Genomic DNA, 13,735 nt, shown 5'->3' on the forward strand with positions numbered 1-13,735 from the left:
GTCTCTACTACTCAATCTCATTTTTTCTCTAATCTTCTCATTTTGGTTCTTTCCCTATTGCTTACAAAAACACCCCAATTTTTACCATCCTTAAAAATCTGCAGGGGCAACTAGGTGGCGCAGTGAATAAAGCACCAGCCCTGGAGGCAGGAGGCTCTGAGTTCAAATCTGCTCTCAGACACTTAACACTTACTACCATGTTTCCCCGATAATAAGACACTGTCTTATTAAATTTTTTGGAAAGAAAAACACCAGAGGGCTTATTTTCAGGGGAGGGCTTATGTTGTCCTGCCTCAGCTCTCCTCCATGGCACTGCTCTCAATGGCGCCAGCAAGCAAATCACTGGGGAAGAACAGGATGACGCGCTCACTGCTGCAGCTCTGATTGGATGCAGCTCGGAGTGCGGCATGCGTTTCACGGGAACGGTGCATACAGAGGGTACCGTAATGTAGCGTGTAGCGCAGGGATCACCTTCACTACAGTAGCAATCTCAATAGGACTTATTTTCGGGGGAGGGCTTATTTTAGAGGAATCTTACACAGTAAGGGGAGGGCTTATTTTCGGGATAGGTCTTATTATTGGGGAAACACGGTAGTTGTGTGACCATGGGCAAGTCACTTAACCCCAATTGCCCTGCCCTCCCCCTCCAAACAGCAAAAAAATCTGCCATTAAATCCTATTATCTTAAATGGGATCATCCTCTATCATGCTGAATTCTTTAAAAAATAATGATCATACTTAGTTCCACATCTTCCTTTCTTTTCTCCTTTTTTAAAAAATTCTCTGCAATCTGGCTTCTGGTCAACAATATTCAAGTGAAACTGCTCTCTCCAAATTTAGCAAATTTAATTGTCTTTTAATAATCCTAATGCCTCTTTTAATCCTAAATTCTAATCTCAATCCCTAATCTCTGCTTCGTTTACATTACTGATCCCCCTTCCCCCCTACTCTCTCCCTTTGGGATTCTGACACTGCTTTATCTGTTCTTCTTCTACTTGAGTGGCGACTCATCCTTAGTCTCCTTGGCTAGATATTCATCTGTGCCAAACAAACTCACTGTGCATATCCCCAGAGGCTCTGCTTTAGGTCTGCTCGGTAATTACTTAGTCATATTACTTTCCAATCTCTACAGAAATGTTATTAGACTGGTTTACAAATTTTATCAAGGACATTTCAAGAAAGGGAGTAAGAATGGAAAAGGTTAAACTCCACAAATAATATTTTAGATTAGAATACATCTTTAGAGTCAACTTAATTCAAGCAAATTCAGCATTTATTAAGTACCTATTATGTACCTGGTAGTGTGCACTGAGGAAACAAAGATGAAATGAACCAATCCAGACCCTCAAAGAGCTTTCATTCTAATAATACTAATAGGACTAACAATAACAGATAGAATTTATACAGTGTAGATCTACCACATCCAGGAATTGTGCTAAGCAACTCATAAATATTATCTCATTTGATCCTCAAAACAATTCTGGGAAATAGGTGCTATTATTATCCCCATTTTATAGATAAGGAAACAGAGTAAGAAAGGGCCGTGGGATTTGGTAACTAAGAGATCATTTCTGATTGTGGAAGGGCATAAGAGTGAAAAGATGGAAAGTGAAGTTGCCTATTATAGATGGTCTTTATGATGAATTTAGCTACAAAGGGTAGAAGAGAAATAGGACAACCACTAGCAGAAACAAAAGGATCAAGGAGGGGATTTTTTCAGGACAGGGAAGACATGAGCATGTCTGAAGGCAGAGGAAATGAGTCAGCAAAAAAGAAAAGACGGAAAACTGGTCAGAGGGTGGGGCTGACAGAAGGGGACTGTCAGCAGCACATATGCAGGTGTGATGAATGATGAGGGTAATCGAAGGCTGAGGCAAGGCTCACTGAAATGATAAGGGGTTTAGAGATTCAAGAGAGGACAGTGAAGAGCTGAACTGGTCCACCAAGGAGTCAAAATGGGGAGAAGAGGAGGGAGTGGCTACTGCAGGGAAGCTAGACCTACAGAACTGAAGGGTCAAGGGATCGGAGGCTAAGATGAGGACAAAAGTTAGGGTCACATAAAGAAGGAGAGAAGTTAAAAAAAGACAACAGATTATAGTCAAATAAAAGGATTTCAGAATTCTTGAAGGTGGAGGTGGTACATTGGTGATAGTTAAACTTAAGGGTATTGTAGTATGGCTGAGGTGGGGGATAGGTGAATAAGTAGAGGAAATGAGTGGTTAGGGTATTTGAGGAAAAATCAGTATGTACAATGACAGCACCAGAAAGAGGGCAGGAATGTGGGAGGAGAAAAAAAAAAAAAAACGTAAGCCAGATATTGAATTCATAAAGAAATGAAGGGGAGTAACCCAGGGGTCTGTAGACAATAGTAAGCAGGATTTTGATTGGGTGGAAGATATGAATAGCATGAACTTGGTTCCTGGAGATTCCTGAATAAATGAGGAAAGGGGAGAACCTGGAAGAAGCAATGGGAACTAGCTGAACCAGTGAACCAAGGAGAATGAGTGAAGGTACAGCCAGGACGGAAAGGGAGGTTATGTCATCAGGGAAAAGCTAGGTTTCAGTAAGAGCTAGTTAATGGAAGAAGTGGAAAAGGAACATTTAAAATGAAGGGAAGTTTGTTGCCTATGGAACGAACATTCTAGAGAGTACAGTGGAAGGGCTGGGTAGAGTTAGGATGAAACTTTTGGGTGGGAGGATTGAGTGGTATAGAAATGAGGAAATAGGTAATAGGTAAAATGGAGTGGAGTTTGGATGGTGATCTACAGGAGTTCAAAGTCTCTGGGATGTCAAAGGTATATACTAAATAATTCTGATTCAAAAAGAGTAATGATGATGGACCATGGACATCACATGGTAGGAAACACATGCTGATAGACATGATCAATAACTTTTATTTAACCAGTTTCCCTGGTTAAAATCAATGGTTCAATATATATGGGAAGGGGCATAGAAGGGAGGGTATGAGGAATATACTGTGATATACATTGTTTTTAAAAAGATATCAGTAACACATTAAAAAAGCAAGAAAAATAAATCAGAAGTATTTCACATATAAATACAATAAAGAAAGAAATATTACAAAGTTAAACAATTACAGATAGCAAAACAACACTAAGACATTAAATCAATACTTACATGGTTCTAGGGATTCTTGAAAATTCTCACCTTGTTTAAGTTCAATTGATAGATCAAAAAGATCATATATGGGCTAATTTCAAAGGAGAAGAACTGGACGAGGGAGGGAAAGGACAAGAATCTAACTAGTTCTTGAACTTCCTTGAAACCATGTTCTTTATTATAGAAGTGGAAATGCAGAGAAAAATCTCTGGGGCACATACTCAAGGAATGAGGGTTGTACAGAGGACTACTCTAGCCTGGCCTAGGAGTCATGTCTTTTGCTTCCTGGGGGCGTTGGGGGAGGTAGTAGCTGAGAAATAAGAATGAGGATCAGGAACTAGCTCCCCTAACTAGAGAGAAAAAAACTGTTTTGATGTGGAAGTGGGACTCCACAGGGGAGGCCACCAGAGGAGAGTGGATTCAGAGATAATATCATGCTTTAAAGGTTTGCAGAATTCTACAAATATATTTTTCCCACCTGGCTGAACTCATTTTGCACTTTTTTGACTGCAGTCTTTTTACATTTTCTTTCCTTCTCCTTCCCCCTCAGTGTATTTTTCTTTCTCAATCTTTTCAGTTTTCCTTAAGATCAGCAAGACATAACAGAAGCACTCATGTTGCTTATCAGTCATTTTCAGTGACGTATGGCTCTTCATGACTCCATTTGGGGTTTTCCTGGCAAAGTGGTTTGCCTTTCCAGTTCATTTTACAGGTGAGGAAACTGAAGAAAACAAGGTTAAGTGACTTGCTCAGGGTCACACAGTTATTAAGTGTATGAAGCAAGATTTGAACTCAGGAAGATGAGCCTTCCATACTGCAGGCACACTCTATTCACTCTGCTATCTGGCCGGCCTCCTCATAGTCTAATTAAACTCCCTCTACTACTCCGAATGGTATCAGAGTTCAGATGGGACACATATATCATCTAAGTGGCACAAAGAATAGAGCCTGGGTCTAAAGTCAGGAAAACCTGAGTTCCAATTCCTTCACAGAAATGTATTATCTACATGACTTTGGGTAAGTCATTTATTTAATTTTTTTACCATTACTCACTCATGTTTACATTTTTAAGTTTCTTTTCATTCCTGTGTTTCACATAAGCATATCTGAGGGGAGCAGAAAAGGAGCCAGTAGACCAGGAGAGAATGAAGATAAGAGGAAAATAGTACAGGAATTTTGCTAAAGAAAATGGGAGGCGATAGGATCAAGGCTGCCTGTAGAGGAGTTTGACTTGCTCAAGACAAGGGCCACCTCTTCATCCTAGACTGGAGCGAAGGAGAAGACTGGAAGATGTCTGAATGATGTGAGATGCACATGAGGAGAGAAGGGAAAGATTTCAGTCAATGGTCTAAGTTTTGTTCAGTGAAGTCCTTAGCTGAGAAGGTATGAGGAGGTAGAATGGGAGACATGAAAAGAAATGACTTTTCACTCAGTATAATGGGATAGACAATTAATTCAGATGGACAGAATGTTTACCTTGCTTCAAAGGATGCATAGTTGATACTACAATGTCAATGTTTTATAACATGTTGTATAACAGTCAATGTATACAATTTGTAAATAAATATATAGTAATATTATATACTAACTTATACATTATATGTTATTATAATGTAAATATATTGTAACAATTATTCATTAATATGTAATGACATATACTAGGAAAGAATATTCATTTTCATTATAGGTATCTATTCTGGTGACCACAGCTTCAGAAACTTTCTTAACATAGAAATCAGAAAAGAATACTTTACTTGTTAAAACTAAACTGAATACTGCATATCTGAATAGTTTCCATGTCAAAATGAAAATAATATAAGGAATAGTAAATTCCAAATTTTTCACTTTAGTCAGTTGTCAAATTTGCTTTTTTTTCTTCTTTTTCAAAAAGGTGGGTAGTGGGAGGGAAAGTGACATGGCCATGGTGATGGCCATTTTAAGTTCATTATTAATATGTATGTAAAACAGTCTAACAAATAAAACTACTTGCTCACACTATCAAACACTTTAGAAATTAGATAATATTTAAAAGTGCTTAAAATAGTGCCTGGCACAGAATAGACATTAAATAAATGCTAACTATTATTATATTGAGGCAGCTGGTAACACAATGGATAGTGGTGAACCTAGAGTCAGGAAGACCTGAGTTTAAATGTGGTATCAGATTTTAGAAGCTATGTGACCCAGGGCAAGCCTCTTAACTTCTGCCTGCCTAAAAATATGGATAATAATAGCTCCTATGTGAGATAATAATTGAAAACTACTTAATATAGTATTTGGCACATATTAAGCACCATATAAATGTAAGATCTCATCATTAATAAAATCTGGTATCACACATTTATTAGTTGTTAACCCTGAGCAAGAATCACTTTGCCTTAATTCCCTTGACTATAAAATGAAGATTATAATACCTATCTCATAGAAGGGCTGTAAGCATCCAATGGGATCATCCTTTAGTGCCTGGCACATAGTAAGTGCTCTATAAATGCTTATTCCCTTCCATTTACACTGGAAAGTTCTCTCTAAGATTAGCATTTTTAAAAGTGGAATTTGAGACTGCAATGAAAGTAGGTATGGCTGTGAATGGGAGAAGTCAACCCAATGGGTGTGTGTGTGTGTGTGTGTGCGTGTGTGTGTAGTTATTAAATAATCTTGTATCAGGTATACTAAGTAAAACAACCATTCGATATTGATTTCACATTTCTTCTAGGTGATACATAAACATGGTAATACAAATAAGGATCACCAAATACTAGAGCTAAAATGGACAAGGTCATCTAATCCAACATCCAAACCCTTAAACTGAAATGAAAATTTCAACTTCACATTCACAATAGAGGAAAAGAAAACTGGAATTAGTCCATATGTAACATATCTGAGGAATACACATTTAAAAGACTTCAGAATAAAAATAGAGAGTAGATGTATAGGAAGGATTCAAGTAAAGTAAAATTAAGTGAAGTAAAGAAAATAAGATTATACCAGGGAGATAAAACTCAGGAAGGCTAGAAAGCCCTCGGTGAAATTCTGAAGGCATAAAGAAGTAATTCTGATAAGGAAGAAAATACCTAATGTGACTGTATAAGAAATTCACTAACTTTGTTTTTTTTTTTTTAAATAAAGCAAGTATAGAAGATAAAGTAAATTTAAAAACTTATCAAAATTCTATAAAACTTATGTTAACAGTGCTAAAGTTCAAAACAAGCAAAAGATAGTGACAAGTAACAATTATGACAAAAAGTGTTGTCTTTAGAGCTATAAATATTATGTGAGTACTAGGGAAAATCCCAATAAAATACTGCTGAGGTCCCTTCAGAAAGTGAAATTCTGTCATTCTTATTCAGAATAAGCAGTGATAAGCTGCTACAGTTCATATCTCTCTTCATAGAATATATATAATATATATGTATATGTATATACACACAAAATATATACACACTTAAATATGTATATTATACACACACACACACACACACACACACATAGAATTCTATATAGAATAATAAATACAAGAACTTAATGTTGGAAAAACAGATTTTTTTCCTTCCTTGAGAAAGGGGTCACTATCAACATTTAATGTGAAAGTAAACATTAAGCTTTTATTACAATAACATTATTCATTGAAATATCTGAGTTAGTATAGCATATTTTTTAAAAATGGAATACCTGTTCAATTTCTTTGGTCTTTGATGCTATTGCTTTTGAGCGACTGGTTACCTGGTTGTCTTCAAACAGTTCAATACTATCTGTGGCATTTGTTTCAGGCTCTTCTGGTTGGTCATTGTATAATGGAGCTGAAGACCCAGCCTTTAAATAGAATAAAATTGACATAAAGTTATTTTTTAAATGTGTAACGGATAATTTTGATTACATGAGATTAAAAAGGTTTCCCTCAAGGAAAACCAATGCAGCCAAAATTAAAAGGAAAGCAGCAAAGTGGGAAGAAATTTTTTTACAAGTTTCTCTGATAAAGGCTTCACTTCTCAAATATATAGGGAATAAGCCAAATTTATAAAAATAAATGCCATTCCCCAATTGACCAAACTGGTCAAAGAATATGAACTGCAGTTTCCATAAGAAATCAAAGCTATCACAAGAAAAAATGGTCTAAATCACTACTGATTAGAGAAATGAAAATTAATACAATTCTTAGGTACCACCTCATACCTATCAGATTGGTTATCATGACAGAAAAGGAAAAGTATGAATGTTGAAGTGGATGTAGAAAAACTGGCACACTAATGCACTGTCATTGGAGCTGAACCTTTCTGGGGAATAATTTGCAACTATACCTAAAGGGCTATAAAACTGTTCATATTCTTTGACCCAGCAAAACCACCATTAGGCTTGTATCCTAAACAGATCACAGAAAAGGTAAAGGCCCCATATGTACAAAAATATTGATAGCAGCTCTTTTTGTGGTGGCGATAAATTAAAAATAGAAAGGATGACCATGAAGTGGGGAATGGCTGAACAAGCTGTAGTATATTATTGTAATGCATAGTTTGAATGACAACGGTTTTGTTTCAAAAAAGCTGGGAAGACTTATATGAACTTCTGCAAAGTGAAGTGAGCAGAACCAGAACACTGTATACAGTAACAGCAATACTGTAAAAATGATCAACTATGAAAAGCTTAGCTACTACAATCAAAACAATGATCCAAGACAATTCAGAAGGACCAATGCTGATAAATACTATTCTCCTCCAGAGAGAAAACTGATGAAATCGGAGTGCAGACTGAAGTATTATTTTTCATATGTGTGTTCATTTTATTACAAGGTGGATAATATGGAACTATGTTTTTCATGACTTCATATGTATAATTGCATTGCTTGCCCTCTTAATAGGTAAAGGGAGGGGCAAAAGAGCATTTGGAGTTCAAAATTTTCAAAGATGAATGTTAAAAAAATTTTAATATAATTGGGAAATATTAAATGATATAAATTAAAAGATAATAATAAATAAAATTACATAAAAGATGTTTCATACAGTTGTTTCTAGGATACAACTGGCAGGAGAAATTATATTAAGGAGGTAATTCTTAACCATTTAAATAGTGGGGGGGGGTTGTTGTTTGTTATTTTGCTTTTTTGGAGGGGGGATGGCAGGGCAATTGGGGTTAAGTGACTTGCCCAAGGTCACAGGGCTAGTAAGTATTAAGTGTCTGAGGCCGCATTTTAACTCAGGGCCTCCTGACTCTAGGGCTGGTGTTGTATTCACTGTGCCACCTAGCCTCCCCTAAATAGAGTTTTTAATGCTTTTAATTTCACTATGCACAATGAGAATATGTAAAGAAAGTATTGAGAAAGGTATCTTTCTTAATAGTGGGTAAGATGAAGCTCTAGGCTAATATATTCTAAAAAGTATCTATATACTTGATTGTGATCAAACTAGAGTATCTTTCATCTCTTCCAGGAGTAGTACTTTAAAAAAATCTACTGTCAGGGGGCAGCTAGGTGGCACATTGAATAGAGCACTGATCCTGGAGTCAGGAGTACCTGAGTTCAAATCCAGCTTCAGACACCTGACATTTACTATCTGTGTGATCTTGGGCAAGTCACTTGCCTCCAAAAAATTTTTTCTTGTCTGCACAGGGAAATAGAGGAGCAGTGTAAGAAAAATGGGAACAGAAATTGGGAATTAAGAAGTTACAATTTAAAGGGGGAAGGTTTTATTTGATTTCTGAATCCACTCTCTGAATTTGAATTTTTGTTACTTCAGGATACAGATTTGTTAAATAACAAAGGAGGAAATCTCAAAAAGGAAGAAGTAACTTTCTTTTCTTTTTGTTTTTTTTTTTTTGAGGGGGGAAGTTTGAGCAATTGGGATTAAATGACTTGCCCAAGGTCACACAGCTAGGGTGTGTGTGTGTGTGTGTGTGTGTGTGTGTGAAGTGTCTGAGATCGGATTTGAACTCAGGTCCTTCTGACTCCAGAGCCACTCTATTCACCAAGCCACCTAGCCACCCCAAGAAGTAACTTTCAAGGTAATACAGTTCACTTTAACTTTTTCATTTTAAACAATCAGCTATGGTTTTATTTTTGATAGCTCATTTTAAGCAATTAACTATAGTTTTCTTTTGGCCATCGTATCTAGAAACACATTTAATGAAGAAAGGCAAAAAATTTAAAATATTTTTTTGCGTGGATAAATTGTAACTTCATATCACTTAAGAGTCAGCCTTGCAAATAGTTCACATTACAAAAGGAAAATTACATAAAGGAGGCTAGATTATTTCATTTGCAATGTTTTATATTTTTACACCAGTGTTAGAATGGGAGGAGGGAAAAGAGAGCAAAGAACAAGGGGTTAATTAAAATTTTGTGTAATAATAACTTTTAGTACTCATTTGCAAGACTATAGCAGACTTTGTGCTGTAGTGTAACATGGCATGGTGGAAACTGAAGAAGGAAAGCTGAAAAAGAAAAGTGTATTTGTGACATATTTTTTTTTTCTGTCTGTGACAGAAAAGTATGGTTCCACAGAAAGCAAAAGAGGTTTATAAACAGTGGTGAGCATAAGTAAGCTGTTCATAGTACTAGGATTCATAGATGCAATGACACCAGGCTCAAGCTACTTTTCTTTCCCAATTCTATTTTCATCTCAATTGAGCCAATGTTCAAATCTTGAACTACTAGGAAATCATAATCTCTTTTTTTTTCTTATAACTCACCATTTCCTTTACTTATACAAAATAGTGAATAATCACACCCTGTCTGGGGAAAAAAAAAAGTGGTCTAGAATTTAAACAAGTCCTTCTGTCATGAAAGCATTAATTTTGCAGGGTTTGGGACTAGTAGCTTTAGGCCCAAAATCTTCAGTTTTGGCACCCTTAGGGTAGGTGGATTTGGAAGGCTTGCAGTCAATAGGCTTAGCAGTCTTGTAATCACTGGGTTTGGGAACCTTGGAATAACTGGGCTTCACGACCTTGGAATAAGATTTGTTGACCCTGGCTTCAGATTTGGTTGCTTTAGGATTGATCTTGGTGACCCTGGTGTAAGACTTGGAGGTTTTAGAGACTTCAGTGGCCTTTGGGCCAGATTTGGTGGACTTGGTATCAGACTTACTGAACTTGACATCAGAGTTGATATCCTTGGGGTCATTGGTTCTGCCAACCTTAGAGCTGAGCTTCATGATGCTGGGACCTGTGGTGTTGACCCCAAGGGCTAGATGCTGGGAGCGATACTAAGGCCAGCATGCTGGGCTCTGGCCTTGGGGATCTTGTTCTTAGAAGCCTCTGCTCAAGCCTTGATGGCTTTGGTATTTTTGGTCTATATCTTCTTCAGCCTCTTCTTGTTATGTTTCTTGGTAAAACATGTATTTCTCAGAATCTTGGAGTCAACACATTTCAGAGACTCATATATCTCTGTGACCTAGGTTTCTTGATGCTATTTCTTTGCCATTTTCCTGACTGGTTGTGAGTTGTATGGTTCCTAGACTTAGTCATCTTTATACTGCTGCCTACATGAACAGGCATTGCACAGACTAGAAAAGGAGAAGGGTGAGAGAGAGAAAGAAGGAAAATTATGTATTCTTAAAGAAGTTTCTGACATCATTACATTTCTAGGACAAAATGTTAAAATATAAGTTAATCACAGGTACTGGACCTATGATTTTACTGAAAAAGAGAAATTTCAGGAGAGGAAGTGAAAAAATTTCCTCTAGCAATGTTAATTGGTACCCTCTGTGCAACTTTTCATCTCAGAAGCTTGCCAAGACCATTAAGGGTTTAAGTGACTTGTGCATAGGCCACCCTTGCTTTAAGATTACCTCATTCCCTCTCTCCCTTGCCTTTCATGGGTGGTAAACCATAGGAAATACTAAATCAAATAGGCCTCAGATTTAGAAAAATTAAAAGGGAAAAAAAGTATTTAAATTGAAAATCAAACACAAAGAAAACTAAAATTGCTTTTTAAAAAAGGCTAATGATTTTTTAAATGTTCACTAAAATAAATATAAATTTTTCTCTCATCATACATCTTATCTGAACTTCTTCGAACTAAATCACCTCACTGACCCAAAGAATCACAAAATTTCAAAGCTGGACAAGACCTCAGTAGCCATCTAATCTAACATAATCTGAATATGAATTTCCTTTATAATACACTAAACAAGTAGTTACCCAGTCTTTGCTTTTCAATCTCAAAGGAATATATTATCTCCAAAGGCAGTCCACTTCTAGATAACTCTAGTTTTTCTTTATTTCACACCTAAATTTGCCTCTTTGCAATTTCCATTCCATTACTCTCAATTTCTGTACTTTGTGACAAAATAAAACAAGTCTAATGTCTTTTCCAGATGAGGCCTTCAAAATACTTAAAAAGACAGCTATAATGCCCTCTAAAGTCTTCTCTTCTCTAAGCTAACTCCCCTATACCAGGACCCAACACCACCTCCTCCTCATTTCTGTTTCACTTGGCTTTCCTTACTAGCCTCAGATTATTCTCAGTTTTTATTGGTCCTGATACAACTCTTCTGTTGCCTGCCCTTAATGTACATGTCTTTTTAAAATCAGAAGTTTTTAATGAATTCCCTATGAATCTATACTGATCTCTTTAGTTGACATCTCCTTTTTCTTCCTCATTAGAATTTTTTGTTTTTTGAATTTCATTCTTCTTCAAAATTAACTTCTATAGATTTTTAATCTATGGGATGCTATCTAAACTTCCACTGATCCCTTTTAAATTTACTCTCCCCAAATCTAGGGTTTATACTAGACGATGTACAACTTTTCTCTTTTCTATCAAAACTTTTAAAGATAGATGGTTAAAGATAGAAGGTAACCACCTAAAGTCTCTAGCATTATATTCCAGAAAACAATTTGTTCCTGTTAGCGAAAATAAGATCCAAAACAGAAATGCCACTCCTTTGTTCCTCCGCCTCTTAAAAAACTCAATTATAACTAAGACAAGTCAATAAATTAATTGCTATGTGTTTGGCAGACAGCTCCTGGAGATATCTAGAACTACAGAAGTATTTCATCACTACCATACGATACATCTGAGGCAGTACTGTGATCTTCCTAAACTCTTCCTTCTGTCCATGACATCAGTAGGATGCTAAGATAACAACATGCACATGGAGTGTGTAGGGCTGTCAAGCTAAGGTTAGATTCTCAATAAGAGATGGATTATGAAGGTTATGCTCACAGAATGGTGATTAGGGTGACTTACTTTTAGATACAAAAAGGCAAAAAGTCTAAAGAAATGTTACCAATACCGATCAGGGGGGCAAACATAACATTTCACAGGAACAATCCTCTCACCCTATTCTTTATCAAAAGAAATTTAACTGGGGCGGCTAGGCGGCGCCGTGAGTAGAGCACCAGCCCTGGAATCAGGAGGACCTGAGTTCAAATGCGACCTCAGACACTTAACACAAAAACTAGCTGTGAGACATTAGGCAAGTTACTTAATGCCAATTGCCCTCCAAAAAGCAATAAAAAAAAAAAAAGAAATGTAACATCTTATTATCAATTGGGAAGAGTAATCATATTAAAGTCAGACTGAATTAGGTACATCTGCCTGGTGCAGAGTGAGTCTTTTGAAAAAGTTTAGTTTATTTTCAATTTTTCAAATCAATAACAATATTACATTTTGAAGGATATATTCCTGTTGTTACTGAAAATACAGTAACTTAACACAAAAATTGTACAACTATAAAATCAATGCTACTACTACCACTGACAGCTGAAAATGTCATTAAGAATTATCCTGGGGAGGGTGGGGGAGGCTCAGCTAGATGGTACAGTGAGTAAGAGTGCCAGCCCCGGAGTCCGGAGAACCCGGGATCGTTCCCGGCCTCAGATACCTAACACCCACACAAAAAAACTGCTGTGTAAGTTACTTAACCCCAATTGCTTTTTCAAAAGAAAAAAAAAAGAATTATCCTAGGGGGAGACTAGGTGGCACAGTGAATAGAGCACTGGCCCTGGAGTCAGGAGGACCTGAGTTCAAATCCAGACCCAGATACTTAACACTTACTAGCTGTGTGACCTTCAGCAAGTCACTTAACCCCAATTGTCCTGCCCTCCCCCCTTCAAAAAGGGGGAGGAGGGTAAAAAAAATTATCCTAAACCTTATTTAAAAAAAGAAAAATTCCACTAAAACTCCCCGATAAATATATTTGCCCCAAGACATTTAAGGAATCCTGGGAAACTACCTAGCAATCCCAACCTAGAAGAAACTCACAATAATATATATAATATATTATATAATATATATATATATATATATAATACTACTTTTTAAAAAGTATCAACATGAGTCTTAATCCACCAGTTTGTTTTTTCTTTTTGTTTAGTTAAGAACTCATAGGGGCAGAGAGTGTGAGGGAGAAAGGAAGACAATTTGGAACACAAAGTTTAAATAACAAATGTTAAAATTGTTTTTACCTGTAACTGAGAAAAATAAAATACTAAATGCTTCCTTTGAAAAAAAAATCATGCTCTTTTAATGTGTAATTTATCTTGACAGTAAAAGGAGGTGCAGTAAAAGCAAGAAATAGTCTTAGAGGCATGACTACAGGCAATGCATTATCCTTTTAGTGCCCCAGGTAAATGTTAGACTCTACATTGCAAATGAGTGTAATGTTCTGCAATCAGAGGGAAT

At 36.4% G+C, this 13,735-nt stretch overlaps 1 protein-coding gene across 7 annotated transcripts in view; it reads right to left on the bottom strand.

Annotated features, from left to right (window-relative positions):
• PPHLN1 (periphilin 1) overlaps positions 1-13,735 on the bottom strand; it is a 189,065-nt gene that overhangs the window by 32,127 nt on the left and 143,203 nt on the right. For all 7 annotated transcript variants that reach the window (XM_069094200.1, XM_069094198.1, XM_069094196.1 and 4 more), the window contains one exon: positions 6,790-6,930. In XM_069094200.1, coding sequence (XP_068950301.1) covers positions 6,790-6,930 — 141 coding nt within the window. The remainder of the gene's footprint in view (positions 1-6,789; positions 6,931-13,735) is intronic.

The sequence above is a fragment of the Petaurus breviceps genome, unplaced genomic scaffold, assembly GCF_028583685.1.
Source record: "Petaurus breviceps papuanus isolate PSGF00001 unplaced genomic scaffold, PetGlider_PUasm1.0 216, whole genome shotgun sequence".
Classification (NCBI taxonomy): Eukaryota; Metazoa; Chordata; class Mammalia; order Diprotodontia; family Petauridae; genus Petaurus; species Petaurus breviceps.